General features: G+C 37.4%; 3 protein-coding genes across 4 annotated transcripts; 1 reads left to right on the plus strand and 2 right to left on the minus strand.

The window, feature by feature from the left end:
• Positions 1-743: 743 nt before the first annotated feature.
• LOC147851895 (nuclear transport factor 2-like) lies at positions 744-4,459 on the plus strand. The gene is made up of 9 exons (XM_087334120.1): positions 744-800; positions 1,397-1,534; positions 1,842-2,139; positions 2,321-2,583; positions 2,717-2,876; positions 3,006-3,127; positions 3,538-3,600; positions 3,695-3,767; positions 3,931-4,459. The coding sequence occupies exons 1-9, from the start codon at positions 747-749 to the stop codon at positions 4,107-4,109; spliced, it is 1,350 nt and encodes a 449-aa protein (XP_087190246.1). The 5' UTR covers positions 744-746; the 3' UTR covers positions 4,110-4,459.
• A 2,024-nt stretch (positions 4,460-6,483) lies between these two features.
• Positions 6,484-12,367, minus strand: LOC147851896 (uncharacterized). 2 transcript variants are annotated; one of them, XM_087333832.1, is made up of 13 exons: positions 12,277-12,367; positions 11,953-12,138; positions 8,919-9,008; positions 8,699-8,764; positions 8,559-8,624; positions 8,386-8,477; positions 8,263-8,308; positions 8,089-8,143; positions 7,899-7,975; positions 7,427-7,807; positions 7,181-7,285; positions 6,908-7,090; positions 6,484-6,756 (listed from the first exon to the last, which is right to left on the minus strand). In XM_087333832.1, exons 2-13 carry the CDS (start codon positions 11,998-12,000, stop codon positions 6,691-6,693), a joined length of 1,275 nt encoding a protein of 424 aa, XP_087189958.1. In that variant the 5' UTR covers positions 12,001-12,138; positions 12,277-12,367; the 3' UTR covers positions 6,484-6,690. The 2 variants fall into 2 exon arrangements, with proteins under 2 accessions (XP_087189958.1, XP_087189959.1); XM_087333833.1 differs by lacking the exon at positions 11,953-12,138 and having other exon boundaries at positions 12,198-12,356.
• A 2,131-nt stretch (positions 12,368-14,498) lies between these two features.
• Positions 14,499-18,230, minus strand: LOC147851897 (protein KINESIN LIGHT CHAIN-RELATED 3-like). Its single transcript, XM_087333831.1, has 2 exons — positions 15,951-18,230; positions 14,499-15,014 (listed from the first exon to the last, which is right to left on the minus strand). Exons 1-2 carry the CDS (start codon positions 18,203-18,205, stop codon positions 14,855-14,857), a joined length of 2,415 nt encoding a protein of 804 aa, XP_087189957.1. The 5' UTR covers positions 18,206-18,230; the 3' UTR covers positions 14,499-14,854.
• Between the last annotated feature and the right edge of the window lie 705 nt (positions 18,231-18,935).

Genomic DNA, 18,935 nt, shown 5'->3' on the forward strand with positions numbered 1-18,935 from the left:
TGCTTGATGAAGTTCTTATTATTGTTTGTCTGACTTAGTCATGAAGGTTTTTCGATGGTTAGTAGTATATCATACGTGACAACAGGGTATTTAAACGTCCCTTATATTTATGGCTGAAGGCATGGGTTCATAGAGGAGCAATTCAATCATAACATGTCGTCAAAATTTGAATCTGGACTTAGTGGTCTACACATACTCTGCATTCTCTCCCTCTGTCTATCTCTGAATATAGCTTTTGCACCTCCATTTATACCAGCTTTGGAAAATGTAGGCTAAATTTAAATCCCATTTCCAAATTAGTTTTTTATGCCTATACTTAATAGATAATTCACATGTAGTGTTAGTAACCTTCATTTGAGTACCAGTATTTATACTTTTGAATGAAACTTTAGGCTTCATTCAAACTCAAAAGGTCCCTTAGAGCTAAAGGTGTCCCGTATTCAAAATTGAAGATTTGTATACTTGACACTATTTATTCAGTTTGCGATTCCTATGGAGCTGTTGCAACCTTGAAAAATAAAATTTTGGCTTCATTTGAAGCCCAAAAATTAATATAGGAACACTTCTTTGAGCTCCTTGTTTCCAACATTTGAAAACTTTGTTCCAGCCAAAATATTCTTCAGAAATGCAGAAATGTTATCATTTTTTGTCTTTTCTTTTTCTCCTAAGTGGCATTTTTACCATCAATCTCTTGCCAAAAATCCATTATCTTCTTTCTTACGTTCTATTGTCTGTTTTTTCAGGTAATGATGGCAGGTCGACCTGGAAGTCCCACTACAGCAAGCAACAACGCAAATCTTGTAAGATCACTTCCTTTTTATGTTTATCCTGTTTGTTGAACCTAAAGAAAAATTTGCCTTCATTCTTTTTGATGTGTTTACATGCTGCAAATATTTATAAAATAATCCTGAGCTTAATGTAGAATTTTCTTCTAAATTTCAATAGCTTTGTGGAATTTTTGTTTTCACTTTTGACATGACAATTGAAAATTTATATAGAATAAACAAAATTGGACTGACATATAGAGGTTTTTTTACGTGGAATTCCTGTAATTGTTTGGTATTTACCCTATTATTTTGTTCATGAAATAGTGTCCATTTAACACTAAAGAATTAGCTTCTGAGAAAAATGCGCCTGCTGCAATTAGTTATAAAATGAATCTCGTGATTAATGTAATTTTTTAGCTAAATTCCGATAACATTGTGGGAGTTTTGTTTTCTACTTTCAACATGTCATCTGGAAAATGTATATAGAAGAAACAAAATTGGACTGAATTCCTGTAATTGTTTGATATTTACACTATTAGTTTCTTCATAGAAGGGAAACCTAGGGCAATGCATGAACAACATTTTCCTGAACATCATTAATGATCTGATGCATACCTCTTCTATTGTAGGTAGGAAATGCTTTTGTGATGCAATATTACAATGTCCTCCATCAGTCTCCACATGTCGTGCATCGATTTTACACCGATCAGAGCAAGCTATCTTGCGCACAAGTGGGAGATAATGCTGATATGGTTGCAACACAGGATGTAAGTTTCTCTATATATCTTTTATAGTGAGGTGTTAAGTATTGAATCCAGTGTTCATAAATAGATCACTTGATCTATAGTTTCATGATTTAGTTTACGTTATTTCTAGAAGCCTATATTTGAGTGCTTACCATTTTTTGTATGATTATAGTACTCCTGTCAAATGAAAAATATTTCTTATTATGTAACTAGAAAATGCTTAAGTGATGATAATGTATGGTCTCTAATTCAATTTTGTCTATGCGGCTTGACTTCAACTTCCAGATTTGTTTTCTTTACAATTTAGTGTCTTCCATTTTGACTGCAGAAAATTCATGAAATGATCATGTCAATGGATTTTGGAGGCATTAGGGCGGAAATCAAAACTGTTGATTCTCAAGAATCCTTGAGTGGTAGTGTATTGGTGATGGTTACTGGTTTGCTTACTAGCCCAGATGGCCCAGTGCGCAATTTTGTCCGGACATTTTTCCTGGCACCTCAGGAAAGAGGATATTTCGTATTGAATGATATCTTCAGATATTTGAATGGTGAACCAGTAACTCGGGTAGAGCTAGTAGCTGAGACTACCCCCAAAACTCATGCTATTGCAGAGACAATTGATACAGGTAACGGAACATATATTAAACTAGCTAGCGCTTTGGCTAAGCACCAATGTTGTTGAGTGTTGCATATACTATGTACGGTTTTATTGTTGTGCATAGAATGCAAGTTTTGATTAAGTGTATAACCTTTAACATGGCCATAGTTTGGGTGAGTTGTGTATAATATACATCTGAATGATTACAGTGGAATCTCCGAAAGCTAACACAGATGAAGCTGTTATAGACACTATTCCTGAGGAGGGAGTGCATACTGACGATAATTATGAACATGTGGAAGAAGTTGAGGTATTTTCTACTAGAGAGGCGCCACTGGAAGAGAATGCAACTCCTATTTCTATTCACCATCATGATGCAGTTGTAAAGCAGCCAGAAGAGCAGCTGGCAACCACTTATGAAGAGGAAAATTCCAGTGGGATTGGAACTGTAAAGCTGTCATATGCTTCAATTGTAAGTTACATCCCATTTTCCCTTTTTGCACTCAATAGGCTCATTTGATTCTTATCCTTAGTTGCAAGCAAGTATTTTAAATAATTGATAGGAAATGTGAAAAGTGTTTAAGGTGTTCCTATTGTATATCTAGCTTCGAGCTCGTAGTGAAGGCTCAGACGCATCTTTGGTAGCTCGTCCAGCTCCCCAACGCAAAGTTACTCCAGTGCAAAGTGTACCTGTCGTTTCAGCAACTCAAGCAGCTTCTGTAAGGCCTTCAATTCCCTCAGAGGAAAGTGCTGCTGAGATTGGAGGTATTTAACATCTTATTTGATGTTTTATTGGGGTCTCATAATTCATCTTATTTTGTCTTTCACTGGTTTCTTATCTTGTTTTATATGCTGTCTGTCATGCCAAATTAACTCATGAGTCTGCCTTTTAAGGTGATGGGAAATCCATATATGCCAAGAATCTACCTTTGAACATAAGACTAGAAGAGCTGGAAATGGAGTTCCAGAAGTTTGGAAATTTAAAGCCTGGTGGTGTGAATCTCAGAAATCAGAAGGTGCGCTTCCCTCGTATTTCAAATCAAGTTTATGACATATTGATTCTTTTGGAACCTCAAAATCTGAATCACAGAGGTTCACATAATGCTGTAGGGTATAATATTGTAGGTTAGGTAATTTAAAATGTCTGAATTCTGCACGACTAATATTATCGTTGTTTCATCTTACTTCTGATTAATACAACCTTACCTCAGTGTGTTTTTATATTGATGTAGTAAAATATATAATTTACTATCAGATCATGTGTAAATTTATAGAAATGTTGATTGGTTTATTTTACACAATAAAAGACACATGTCAAAGCACAAATGTAATTATGCTTCCCCAATGATGAATTTTTACTCTGCACAAGTGAAGCGACATTTCATGGAGTAAATGTTTGATTTTCTGAATGATAATATTTATTCAGCAAGGAGTGTGTTTTGCGTTTATTGAATTCGAAGATTCAACCTCTGCCCAAAGTGCCATTGAGGTAACACACAATTAAAAATATGAGAATCATGCAACCCACATATGTGCTGGTATTTGTGACTCTTAATATACATTCAAATTTGCACAAATTGCAGGCTTCTCCTATTATTATTGGTGGGCGACAAATCTATGTAGAAGAGAGAAAATTTACACCGTCGGGATCTATTGGTGGGTTGGATGGAGTTTTGTTCTTTGGTTACAACTTGTGCAAAATTTTACTTGTTCATTTCATTCTGAGACTTCGTTTATTTGTCGCATGCAAACATTTTACTTCTTTTAAAAAATTCAAGCCTAAGATTTTGTTTGCTATGATTCTCTTTTTCAACTCCAGCTGGCAGGGGGCGTCCAAACCAAGGTCGTGGTTATCAGAATGATGGTAGAGGCAGGGGCCACTTCGGAGGTCGAAGTGGTGGTGGTGGACGTGGGTATAATAACACAAATGGATATCGAAGAGGTGATGATAATACAGGAAACATTCCAAATGCATCAAGAAGGGTTGCTGCAAATTGAATAGCATTAAACAAATATCTGAAAGTTGCGGTGAGGTACATATTACTTCAGATTTGGCCATGCGTGAGAATTTTATCAGTTTTGTTGTTGAAGGTTCTGCATGGTTGGGACTTATTGCTGGCATCAGAGTAGAGGACCACACTTGCTTCACGTCTCTCAAATTGCGGAATAATAAAATTATAACATTGAATATGAAGAGATTGTTATTAGCATTGAATGTGAGGAGAGATTACTATTAGCATTTTATTGACAACTTTTACTGGTACCGTTTGTTTGTGTCTTGATGCTGCGAACCCTGTGTTTCTGCATGTCTTTGTTTATGTTGCAAATTAGAATGTGAATTTGGCAGACATAGTAGAATGGTTCAGACCCTCAATAAAATTGTTCTGATAGTAACTTGAGTTTGATGAACAAAGGTCTGATTTGATCAACAGCTACTTGGTTTTCATCAATCCAAGCTTTTCCATCTATATTCTAGTTCAAGTCCAGTTTCTCTATTGTGTTTAAATGTAGGTTTTATTAGGAGCACTACATGCCATTAATCAATCCTGAACTTCACTTTTACTACCTACGGTGTCAATAGAAAGTTTAGTGCGAAATTTCCTTCTCGTAGGTATTTATTTGCTTCATAAGTGATTTCTATACCCATCACCGTTTCTTATGACTTACTAATACGGACAATAAGTTGGTAGGGTGGGTTTTTCCATTTGGACAATATCAGTGCTGAGAGGTGTTTCTGTATATGACTAACCTTTTCTATTTGATGAGAGGGATTCAAGAGGTCTACAGATTATGTTGATAATTGTCATATTCCAAGCAATGTCATTTGTTGCAAGTTTGTTTAGGCAGAACCTGAAGCTTGGCATGCCTCTACCAAACCAGGACCAACACAGCTCTGAGTTGCACATTCAAATGTTGCAAGTTTGATTAGGCAGAACATGAAGCTTAGCGTGCCTCTACGAAATCAGGACCAGCACATGATTCAAGTATATGCATATTTTCCAAACCAGGGCCAGTGCATGCTCCAATCACACCAGTACACATACCTATTAAGAGTGGCGTTAATACAAGCTATAACATTGGGAGTATACACATGCTTCCAAGATTCATAGTACACTATGGGAAATTTGCCCCTTTGTCCCCCTAGTACATACAGTACAGTGCTCTCTCTATACATGCTGTAGATATTGAGAATATATTACGCATGCTACAGAGATTCTGAAAGTATGGTTGCCATGCATAGATATGCACATTTGGAGCATTGCGGATACTAGAGACATGGACACAGTATCTTAATAACAATGATGGTGTCCACATCTGCTGGCATGTGATTTTTGAATGTGAAGTAAGGTCCTTGTAAATAGGTAAAGCCAGGTTCTCCTATTATACAACAACAAGGACAATTAGTTCCATTACTGACTGAACACACTGGATTCTCCTTCAACCTATGTTGCTGCTGATGATTGCCACGCATAGATATAGACATTTGGAGCATTGCACATGCTACAGACATGGAGAAAAACTTCCACCTATGTTGCTGCCTGATGCACCCCATATGTGGAAAATATTTGCTTGGATGTTAGACATCTGGAAAGGTTGGTTGCCATCTTGATGCATCAGATTTCATAATTCGAGCATTGTGCATGCTACAGACATGGAGAAAAACTTCCACCTATGTTACTGCCTGATGCACACCATATGGGGAATATTAGCATGGATGCAATTTGGAATGTTTGATTGCCATCTAGATGCATCAGATTTCATAACACTTTTAAGCCTAATGGTATCTCAGAAGATTATTTAGGTTATTTCACTCAATATTGTAGTGCTGAAGCCTCATGAATCAAAGACCACCGAACTGCACATATGACTCATTAAATATGGCTTTTCATACGATTCAATGGAAACTAATGAATTGACTCTCTTTCCTTCACTTCAACCTTAATGATCACATTTACTTGTGCAGTTCGAATTACGAATGTTCACAACAAAAATTCCACTGAATCTCCATAATCATAGTCTGAAACAAAAAATTTCTGTTCTGGGTAAGAGTCTGGGTAAACTCAACTTACTGGGACTAAATCCAAATTATTGCTCAAAACATCCACAAAAAATATCCCAAACGCAGTGCAAGTTCTCATTGAAAACCCAAAAAAACACATACATCAAAGGTTCTTTATACAAATTTTGAACAATCTGAAAGTAGAATATGATCTTTCAAAACATCAATCAAGCTGAACATGTTTTGGAGAATGAATTGTGTGAACGATTTGCAATTCCAATTTAACACCTCAGACACACAAATAGAATGCTGAATTCAGCTTGGTATCTTGATTTAATGGAAGAGATGGTTTCCTTGTGAGTTTTTCTAAGAGAACGCAGAATTCAGCTAACTGATATTGCCAGAAAAGTTTAGTCCAGGCAGTGCTAGATAGTGTATACAATATTACAAACCTAAGTGACAAAAGTTAAAGAAAATGCGTCATTACTAACATCATTATCAGACACTCTAAGCAGGCAAGTAGCACATATCTGAACAAGTGCCATGCTGAGTGATGCAATCCAAATATATTTTAATGAATCAATATGGCCTATAACGTGGCTCCATCTTTGAAGAACTTGTCGGCAAGGAATCATACATCCCCCACTGCAACAAAAACAGAACACAAAGATTAAGTCATGAATCAAAATCCAATAAGATTAAAAAAATTAAGACTCAAACCTGAGACTATATATCTCAAGTATGGAATAAACATAATCAAATTTAAGATTGAAAATTTATTACTCCAGGTACTCACCGGATTTGTAAAATCACAGCTACCAGAGAGAGAACTGAAACCAGCATTACTAGATTCAGACATATTGCTACCCCTGATAGGTCCAGGACCACCTTCCCTGCTTCCAGAACCCATCATATTACGATTGTAGAAGGCCCCTGCACTAGGAGCCTCACCAACTGGAGCAGCTTGATCTATAGCCAACTAGAGAAGAAAAAATAGAAAAAAATTAACTTCATGAGATCTATATATTTGTCCTCGAATCTCATATATTTTTAACGAAACTAGAATTACAATTTGTCCTCGAATCTCATGTGTTCGTGAAACAACCAGATCAACTGCTCTTTCTTCAGCAAACGTAACAAACGCAAACCCTCGGTGTGCTGTTTTGTCCTTGTCCTAAAAAAAGAGTTGGTAAAAATAATGATCATTGAAAACAATGATGGCTATTCCATCTTTGAAATATAAATGATCTAAGTGGACGTTCATAAAGAAATCATATCTTGGTTGACTCTAGAAAAATGGTGATAATTATTCTACCTTTGGAAGATAAACATCTAAAATGAGGCCAAATTTGCTAAAATATGACCGCACTTCGTCAGTTGTAGCCTCTAATGGTAATCTTCCAATGAAAATTTTATTTCCTCTGTGTCTGGTAGAGAGTGATGAACCACCTGCACCTTTACCATGGTAACTAGATTCTGCTTTATGTTCTAACCCTGCAGATCTTTTTCCAGAAGAGGTTTGCATTCTAAAAGGATTGCCATGTGCTCCTGAACCCCCCATATAACCAGGGTATTCAAAATGTGGCATTTGAGGCATACCAAAAAACCCTAGTTGGGCTGCTGCATTTAGATAACTATTGAAAACACCATATGGAAGAGCATGCTTATCAGCATTTTTCTCTCTCTCTACTTCTTCCTGCTCCAGAACAACATATGAATCAATGATGAGCACACATATAATGATGGTGGATACCATAATTGAACTTCTAAAGAAAATTGAAATATACCTTTGGAGTTGCCCGATCTACAGCAATCGTAGCCCCACCCAACTGATGGGTCTCAGACATGATTTTATCTACAGAATCTGTGAAGCAAGAGATATTTGTCATATCACGATTCAGAATTTTAAACACTGCTATACTGGCTTCCCTAGTACTGAAAACTCAGATATCAATCCTATAGAAATGTAGTCCTTGCCTGCATCCTCGAATGTCACAAATCCTATCCCTCGGTGAGAATGTGAACCTTTATCCTGTAAAAACACAAGGCCAGTAGACACGCCGTTAAACAGCACAAACATAAGTTTAGCATACATCATATTCTAAAATTTTCAAACACCTCTACATCAGATTGAGGATGCAAGAAGCAAACCTTGGGCATATAAGCATCGGTTATGACTCCAAACTTCTCAAAATAACTGAACAAAAGCCCAATAGTGAAACATGTCATGGTGTGCTTATCAACATTATGCATATAATCAGGACATCCATATACCTTTTGAATGTCTCATCAGTTACAGTTAAAGGAACCCTAGCTACAAAGATCCTACTGCTCTTTTTTGAAGGGGGGGGCTGCTGTATGGCTTCCTGTTACTTCAAAAATTCTTCCATGATACAGCGCCAAAACATATACATTCATCAAAATTCCTAGAAAGTCATGAAGCTCACCTTGGGTGTTGCTATTTTTACATCTAGCATCCTTCCATTGAGAAAGTGGCTTGATCCTAGTGCTTTCTTTATTAACTCAACAAATGAGAATGGAAATCAATGCATTTTCTTTCTTCATATCTCAAAAGAACTTAACTTACTTCAGCACTCTCTGATGATGCAAATGTTACATAACCAAAGCCACGTGAACGACCAGTTACTCGATCCTGTAAAATGCAATGTTTGGACTAATTAGCATGAGCATGTTATAATAGCTTCCATAAAACCAGCATCTGATTTTGTGGACAAAATAAGATCTGCAAGATTGAAGCTAATGGAGAGAACATGAAACTAGCTCCTCCTTTATAGACATTTCCTTACCTTCATGACAATGACATCAGAAAGTTCTCCATACTTGCTCATGAATTGCCTCAAACCTTCAGTGTCAACATCCCACGGTATTCCTAGAACCTATACCAACATTATGTTAAATGCAATATCTCAGAAGCAGTTCTAATATATGCTAAAGAGGTCACAAAACCAAATGAACATATAGGGCAATAAAAACATTGTAGAATTAATTTTTGTGGAATCTGAAAGATAGTTCATAATTTCCTAATAAAACCATCACAATAAAAATGAATCAATATTTTTTAATCTAGACATTAACCTCAGGCTGAGAATACTGATGAATTTACTCGTTAATTAAGTACCATCTCCACTTTCATGATCACTGAATGAAGGTTAAAAATAGAACAGTCCATTTGGTGTTTGTGTTAGACACTTCACTATTAGATTGGGCAAATACAATGGTTCTCATTTGTTTATACAACAAATTATAGACCTCTGCGACTTCAAATGTTATCTGTAGAACTTCTTTGGTTTTGGAGACATCTACCTTGGCTGTTAGAGTGTGAAACACACAATACTGCCCAACCTTCCATCTCTCTTATACGCTGATTCAAACAGTAGTACCACCATATGTTAGTTGGTCAACAAATCCACAGATTTGGGTCATTATCTTCTCTTTCAGCATAAACACAATGACTCAAATCACCACACTCGAAGGACCCTCAACTTGTTGGTGTCTTTGTCAATTATTTCTTCATTAAAAAATCTATCTTGAATTGCATCCAATAGTACACTAATCAATATATTGATTGATGCAGAAAATATGATCAAAATGGATTTTAAGGATTTCAAATTAGGAAAGAAAATTTATGGCTATATTGCATGTGGAACTCAAATATATCATGTGAACTTTCAAAATGAAAAGCATCAGCAACAACACAAGTTTGGCATTGCTTTGAAAAGCATCATGCTTGCACAAACGCAATCTCAGAGTCTCAATACTTCTTATGTGATCCCCTGAAATACCTTAAATGTGGTTCAATATTTACCCATTCAGGCATAGCAAGCATCCTGCGAAAGTTCCCATCATGAAGTAAAGTGGTTCAATATTTATGCCATTCAAGAAGATACACATCCATCAAGGATTGAAATGTCCATTTACTATATGTCTCCCCACTTTATTAAGGAGAATTATTTGTTTGACAGCTCCAACGATCATAGAATCATCCATTTTTCCTCCCCAAGGTATCGTCTATTAAAAAAAACTAGTTGACTATCTTTCGAATAGCTAGACTCAATATTGACCTGATTATTCCAGAAGGATAACCCCTTCTCCTCCTGAAGATATGTATGTGACTTCAAATAATCTAGGTTATATTCCCTATGGAAAATCCCAAGAATAAGACCAATTCATGAAGGTACGGATTCTAAGTTTATCCAACAATTCCTACATTATTGCTCCAAATTTCTGTATGTGTGTGTACATTTACAAATGTGATCAATGAAACAGTTTTTACATTTATACATAGAAACAAAAGACATCATGATTGTAAAATCTTTCAGAATTTTTGGCCACTATGAAGAAGCACTGTGAGAATATTTATACTACAGACATACAGTATTGCTTCTCATTCATATAGGCAATGTGATAACTAGCATATTCTCAACTGAGATCATAAAAGCGTTTAGATGTTGTGCATACATTCTGTGAATATAGTGGACATGCAACCAATGAGGCTAAGATCAAAGTCGTGGTGATAAGCACCATCGTAACTGAAAGTCAGCATCCTGTAGTTGTACTATGAAGAGGGGGAATTGAAGTGTTCATAGAGTTGTAGGACCCACACAAAGTGATATACCTAGTCAACACACTTGAAGCAATGTCAAATCTGAAAGTCAGCAACCTGTAGTGTACTATGAAGAGGAATCAATTGAAGTTGTTTACAGTTTCAAATACCTTAGTGTTGACATAGCTCATCAACAAAATTGAAACTAGTGTCTCCCTAGGAGAATGGAGGTTGACATATCCCACTACTACGAATTTGAGAACATACATCGCTTGAGCACAAAACAAAGATTAGTGAGATAGCCTTTGATGCGTATGCATTGCAAAGTCTGCTTTATGGAGCTCGGGTTTGGAGAGGCAGTAATTCAATATGTTCATTGAGAAATAATGCAAAAGAAATTTATATGCCATCATTTAGGGATTAAGAGCACAATTCACTTCATAGTTTACAAATACATATTGGCAGTAAGGACAACTTTAAAAAACAAAACCATCTCGCCAAAGTTGCATCAGAATGTGGATGCTTACAACGCAAACCCAGAACTGGATCTAAGACATCCGCAAATGGTTTGCAAGTTGGCGTGATGATGAATATCTGGGCATGCAAGTGGAGGAAAAGAACGTGAATCTAGCCTATGCTTTATTCAACCACATCGGAAGCCTTTCATACAAACTTAAAACAACAAGATAGATTCAAGTACAATTGCAGCCACATTAATAGTCAACATTGGAAAATTTACCAAGCGCAACTGGTAGATATCCAAGCTTACACCCTGAACCCATGCAATGATGCACTGAGCACATACATACATTTATGTTTAAAATAGAAACTGGGGGTTGGCTGAATGTTGAGCAGAAAAAATAGAATATCAATGAAGCAGAGAGAGAAGAGAGGATCACTTTCCCACCTTACAAATGAGATATCAGGCACGATTTCCATGAGTTCCGAGGGGATTGTGCAAGCTTTCTAAAGGTCCTAAACAAGGACGGAATATTGCTGATGACACAAGGAATGTTCATTGCTTGTCAACCCAAACATAGAACCAAACTCATGGAAGAGATGCAAACAGTGCAATTTAGAGGCAAAATTTGTTTTTCACTTTCACTGTTCATGTTTTTTCTGTTTTTTACTATGGTGTGGCATGTTTAGCCTCAAGTGGATGCCAATATATCATCTTCTTCATTCTCTCTCTCTCTCTCTCTCTCTCTCTCTCTCTCTCTGTGTGTGACATATAAACACAAATAGAAAAGATGTGGAAGAAGCATATTATAACGTACCACCAATTTCCTGTTTCCCAAAGCCACGGGAGTGTCGCTGTCAGACATGATCTACAGACTCCTTGCCTGCCTCTCTTTCCTCTCCCCTCTTTCCTCCTTCCTCTTCCCTCTCTCTTCTCTTTCTCTTTCTTTTCCTCTCTCTCCTTCACTCTCTCTCAGGCCTTCATTTTCTCACACCCTCGCTTCCTGCAGAAAAACACACTCACATTTTTCACCTTTTCTTTGATGGAGAGTCCATGACTTACTGAGAAGATGACGATGACGATGATGAAGATGAAGATGATGCAGAAGATGAAGACGGATGGGTCGCGATGCGAGACCAACCATGTTTGTCAGGGAGATCAAAGCTCGATCGATTTGCTGTAGCAGACAAAACCCTCCTCCAATAAGACCTAATATAACACACATATGGTACTGGAATAGAAGACAGAGACATACATACATGATACATACATACGTATAGCCCAGTCAGTCATATACATACATACATATGGATCTTTTTTATACATACGTATGTACATACACGAATGCAGAGTATATATATGTCTACGAGTATACATACATGCGTATACGTATGGATGTGTCTACCTTGTCTTGCGCTTGCGTATACATTAAGACAGACAGACATACGCATACATACATACATACATACATACATACATACATATGGATCTTTTATACATACGTATGTATATACACAAATGTAGATAATATGTACGTCTACAAGTATACATGCGTATACGTATGTATGTGTCTACCTTGTCTTGCGTATACATTAATTATATATCTAAACCATAAAATATCGACACTTACTTTTGGTTGGGCAATGATAATTGCTGTTACATACATAGGAGGACTCGTGAGGGAGGAGTGGTGGGCACATATATGAGACATTTGAAACCTCGAAAAAGAAAGAAGCCCTGTAGGATCACCCAATTGTCAACTTACTTTTGTTTCAACTTACTTGTCATAATTCACATGCACTTAAAGCATTTTTGTTGCTTCCACTTTGCATTGAGATTTCTAGTTTCTCTTGCTCCTCATTGTTGATGGGATGAGAAGCTATCTTGAATGAACCTATTCACAATTATTCACTAGAAGCTTCTACAATCTTATCCACAATCTCACTTGAAACTAGTCATTATTACTCACCTGTAAATGCATACAATATTTCTTAAAATAGGCCACATCTTTCTCTTGGCACAATGACTTTGCTTTCTTAGTTCCTTTCTAATGAAAACCTATTGAATACATTATACATATATGTATGACAAAGTAGAGTTCTCAAATATGACAACAAGATCATCACTCCCATCTTCTTAGACATAACATACCAAAATTAGAGGAACATGTCTTTTCGCAACTTGGGTATGCCATAATTGTTTGATTGGTCTATCAGAACACCACAAAAAAGAACACTTAGAAACTCAAAGACTGAGCAAGATCGCAAATAAGTATGCTCTCTAATATGCAAGATCTTTCGTTCAATGTGAATCCTACACAAATATTTCAAGACCAATAACACCCTACTTACGTGTATCCTATAGTGTCAATATTCTAATTCCACAATATTACCTTGTATATCAGATTAGTTGGCTTGGATACATCAACGTGCTTACATTACTAGACTAATCATTTATCGAAGAAATTTATGGGAGACCACTTTGGTCTCAAACTAGGTAATGATACCCATATGCTGGTTTTTCATTGATTGTAAATATATTGATTGAAATTTGCTCATATTTACATGTAACGTGTGGTACGATGATATGATCGTACAAGAGGTTGACATATATTTGTTTACAGCTAGTTGAGAATTATGTTACAACAAATTCGTCTTCTGCTTTTTCATAAAGCCTGGCACAATGTTAAGAGCGTACAGATTGCTTTACAATCAAGAATTCTCCTGTTTTTTTTCACAGCATGGTACAATGTTAAGAGCACATGGATTACTTCACAATCAACCATATGCTCAAAGATGTTTTCTGGATGCTTATTTGGTCACAGACTGTGGATTAATAGGGTTATAGAGGTTAGCTACCCTTTCAAGCAATTGGCATTTGTATCTAAAGACTTTAAACGAGCATACAAACTACTCATGATGCGTCATCAAACCCCCGGTATGTTGATGTTGCTTCTTTCAGTTTATCAGCATCAGCACAACAGTGATAGATTAGGGGTAGTGGAATCTATAACATCCTCTTTACTGATCTTTCGTCTTCCCTAAACATCACTAGGTACATTGAACAAGAGTATACACGATGAGTTTCAACACCAAATGGAAAACAGTTAATGTATGTTTACTGGTTAAGAATTAAAAGAACTAACGCAGCAAAGTTGTACACCTAATAATCAAGATGCTTGGTGCTAAAGAACCCTGAAAGACATGACAGATGACTTTCATAATGTATTCTTATTGCTTAAGAATTAAAAGAACTAATGCAGCAAAGTTGTACACTTAGCAATTAAGATACCCTAAGAACTATGACTGATTAGTTTTAACAATTAACACAAGAGACAATCCAAATCATGTCCAATAATACATACATTGCATTGAAAGATATTTATTAGAAATGACAATATCCATAAGGGCATAATACACCATCTACGATGTGCAGAAGGACATATTTCCAATGGAATAATAACCTGTAAGACTGAATGCTCTGTGTCTCTAAATTCGTTCTTTCCAATGTGTTTGGCTCAGACATACCTGCTATATTTGGTAAGTTACTCTTTCACTGTGTGTAAGATCATCCGCATCAACCTAAGATTCACGGCCAGACGTGGTAAATGTGTTTTACTCTGTTTACATTATCCACATCAACGTAAGATTCATCGCCAAACATGGTAAATACCAGCTCAAAACGAAATCCTGATTCATACAGGCACCAACTGGTTATCTTCATTCAAAGTTTTTTCCATCAGTGTTTCCAGATGTTTTTGATTTTTGTATCAGGGATTCAAGTTTCTCCTCGGCTGCTTCAAGGCATACAATGGTTTCAATACCTGACTTCTTTATTGAATCAACTAAAAGCTTCTGACACATTAAAGAATCGCCTACCCTGCAAGCCAGAACCACAAACAAAAAGATTATATTCAGTTCTTCATGAACTGAAGTGGAGAATATGAACATAAATAACAACTGGATATAAGATGCCAGCAGAATCTGAATTAATCTAACGATTCTATTTGCCTAATAAATGGCTGCACTGGGAAGAACTTGGAGATGGCACAAAAACCCGTTATGGGCACCAAGGAGGTGAATAGATGCGGAGTCCATTGTGATTTCACATAAGAAACTAGACTGAATATTCATAAACAAGGCCTTATCGGAAAAAACTCCTTGCTTGACTTGGAACAATATGGTTAGGGTATAGAACTTAGGAGATGCCCAAGCTAAAGGCAGGCACTAATTGAATCAAAGTTGAGGAGACAATACAACCTTACATTACACCTCTCTACCTTGACACTTGATGGAAAGGAAAGATACCCTTAAAACACAAGCCTCAACCAACCTTACTCACAGTAATGAATATACAAGTGTAAGCTGCATTGTAGGAAGGAAACAATACCAAAGTAGGATAAAAATCACGAGTGTGAAGCCAAAGAGATACCCCAAAAGAGAAAAATGGGAGGCAAAGGGAAAGAATGGGACATGAGAACATACAAGTCAGAAGTGACAGATGCAATATTCACCTGTTGAGTGCCAGTTTCAAATGGAAAATAATCAACTTTATCACAAATCGCCTAGATAAAAGATATGTCCTCCCAGGAATATGCATAGGCTAACAAAACGGCCAAGGAATCAAATTTCTCATCACATGATGTAGCAGACTTGCACATCATGAGAGAGAAAAATATACTCAAGCCATGCACATATTAAAAAGAAATTGACAGGGCCTATCACCTCCTCTTTAAGTATGTAACCATGATGTGAAACACATTGTCACAATAATATCATCAGAAAACGAGCACAAAAAGAATTATATAAGCATTACCTGCCCAAAGTATCATACAGACATGCCAGGTTGTTGTAAAGTGTGACAGTGACTTCACTATCAGCTACGTCACTGAGTGTTGCTATTGAACGGGCTGCCTCAAATTTCGCTATTGCTTCATCAGGTTTTTTCAGTTGCATGTATGCTATTCCAAGATTGTTGTATACATCCAGAAGCTCGGGGCTTTCTGATCCATGCAAGTTTTCCATCTTTGCACAAGATCTTTCAAGATATACTGAAGCTTCATTAAAGTTCTCCATCAAAAGATACAAACGACCTATTTGACATTCAATATATGCAGCTGCCGCTTGCTCCATAGGTTGCTGTTGATAGGCTTGTAATGCAATTTCAAGCACAGATACAGATTGCTCAATTTTTTGCAATGATTGTAAGACTGAAGCTAATTCTACTAAGCTTGCTCCTGTCACTGAAGATTTTGCATTCTGCTTCAATACATCCAATGCCTTCTTACAATAATCAGAGGCACGTTTCTCTTCTTTCAATGAGGCATAAGCTTTGGAAAGTAAAACCAGTGCTTGTCCATGGAAGCAGCTTCCTGATAAAGCATGTTTTGCAGCATCATTGAGCTTGTGAATAGCCTCCTTATACCTCTCGAGGCATAGCAAAGCTTCACCAGCAGCTAAATCAAGCGACGCCACTTCTGTCAGCTTGCCAAGTTTCTTAAGAATAGGTCTTATTATCTCATGTTCAGAAAGAACCTTATCAAACTCATCAAGCTCATAATAAATGACTGATAGAAGTTTCCTTAATTCTGCTACCTGCAAGGAGCTTTCTCCATAGTGTTCTGTATAGATAGGCAGAGCTTTCATGCACAACATAAGTGCCTCATGGAAGTCTTGTGCTTGAATACATACCTCTGCCGTTTTCTGATAGGATTTCCCAAGACCGGGATCATGCGACTCTAAAACCCTCTCATTAATTGCAATGGCCTCCTGAAAGTTAAGTAACGCCTCTTCTTCTCTTCCAAGTTCCATATTGGCTTGCCCAAGAAGGGCTTGGACAGCATACTTCAGAGACCCTAATTCTTTTTCTTTCACGGTGATACTCAGCTTCTCCAAAATCATGGCTGCCCTTTCCAAGTGGTTCACTGCCTTCTCAAACTCCCCTTTTTTGTGATATGCACAGCCAATAGTCTCTAGGCATGTTGCATATTCAACAGATACTTGGTTGGATCCAAAGATAGCTAATGCTCTTTGGCCATACATTAGGATTTTATCGGCATCTTCATCCATGGAAACGCATAGTTGTGCTAGCCTCAAACAAGTTTCACCAATTCGAAGGACTCCAGTTGGCGTGGACGCATCGAGATGATTTAACAATCCCTCAAGTGCCTCAATGCTTTCTTCTACTGCCATGGATGGTCTAGCATTCCACACTGCTGCTTCATTCTCGCTCTCAGTATATGGTCTACTAGCATTGCCCATTTCATAAGGCATGATCTTTCCAGAGTTTTGCATCTCACATGTATCTTTCTCTAGGTCCTCCTGGTTGGCCATCTTCCTTTTCTTATTAGTTTTCTTCGCCGGGTCTTTAGAAAATGTTCTAGAGCTTTGATTCTCACATGTAACTCGCTCTACGTCATGCTGAATTTCCTTCTTGCTCTTCGCACTCAGTCGAGTAGTAGTATCCATCTCTTGGAGGCCGTGCCTAGCAGCCTTCCTGCTCTTCACATTGGATGTATTAATATTGTTCATGTCTTTAGAGATATTTCCAGAGCTTTGCATCTCAAGAAAAGAATCTCTCCCAATATCATTCTGGGCAGCCTTCACGCTCTTCCCATAATGACTATCAATATTATCCATCTCTTTACCACAGCTCTGCATCTCGCAAGTATCTCTATGTACGTCATGGTGAACCGCCTTCTTTCCCTTCACATTAGTTCTATTGGTAGTATCCGGATCTTGAGAGACCTTTCCAGAGCGTTGTAGCTCATGGCAGCTATCTCTCTCTGGGTCGGTCAGAGGCAATGAACTAAATATTCTGCAAAAAAATGAGTTTTCCATCGAGAAAAGGGAATTTCTCATGCCTGCAAAAGAATCAAACGTTTCTGAAGATGATCTGCGAAGGAAACCAACTGATTTGGCCATATCCGAGGATGGATTTCGCCACAGGTTTGAAGAGAACCTTCGCTCTTCTTGATATGGAGAGCTGAATAGCTTCTTCATGATACAGGGAAGGCCAGGAGGCGCGCTGCGTCGACATCTGAATCTTCTTCTAAGCAGTGAGGTTGCCATAGTTCCTTCCTGGCGGAAGAATTTAGAGAGGCTTTTGCTATGTATGTATGTATGTATGTATGTATGTATGTATGTACGTATGTATGTATATATATATGTATCATGTATGTATGTATGTATGTATGTATGTACGTATGTGTCGAAGAGAGGGCCTCTCTCTAATTCGTGGGAATTACAAAATTGTGCTTTTGCACAATATGTATGTAGATGGTGATCCATGAGTAACAATCGGTAACGGTTCGGTTTGAGAGGGTCCAAACCAAACCAGTTAATTTTTTTTTAAACTTGAACCAAACCGAACCAAACCATGAAACCGTTAAACCATTAAACCGTAAAAACTACAGTTTCATGGTTCGGTTTCGGTTTTTTCAACTTTTATTTTGATGGAAATAATCGAAACTTTCCAAACTTCACCTCTCGGCCACAACCAAAGAAAACACACGAATCGTTGTTGCAGAAAATGGGAAATGCAGTGGACACACGATTTAACGTGGAAAACCCTGTACGGGAAAAACCACGGGAGTACAAGACTCCGAAGCAAAACTATGCACAGAGAAGTATACAATGGCGAGCTGCAAGGCGACGACCTTGAGCTCGCTGTCCTCGCCACAGGCGGCGGAAATACACAGAGGCGTCGACCTCTTCCTCTCTCACGCTCTATCTCTCTCACGACTGCTCTCTCTTCACTCCTCTTGAGTGGAAAAACAGAAAAATGAGTAGCAACATTAAA

Source organism: Azolla caroliniana, unplaced genomic scaffold (assembly GCF_043228905.1).
Source record: "Azolla caroliniana isolate FFs.n. ecotype wild unplaced genomic scaffold, voAzoCaro1.0.p SCAF_18, whole genome shotgun sequence".
NCBI classification, from domain to species: domain Eukaryota; kingdom Viridiplantae; phylum Streptophyta; class Polypodiopsida; order Salviniales; family Salviniaceae; genus Azolla; species Azolla caroliniana.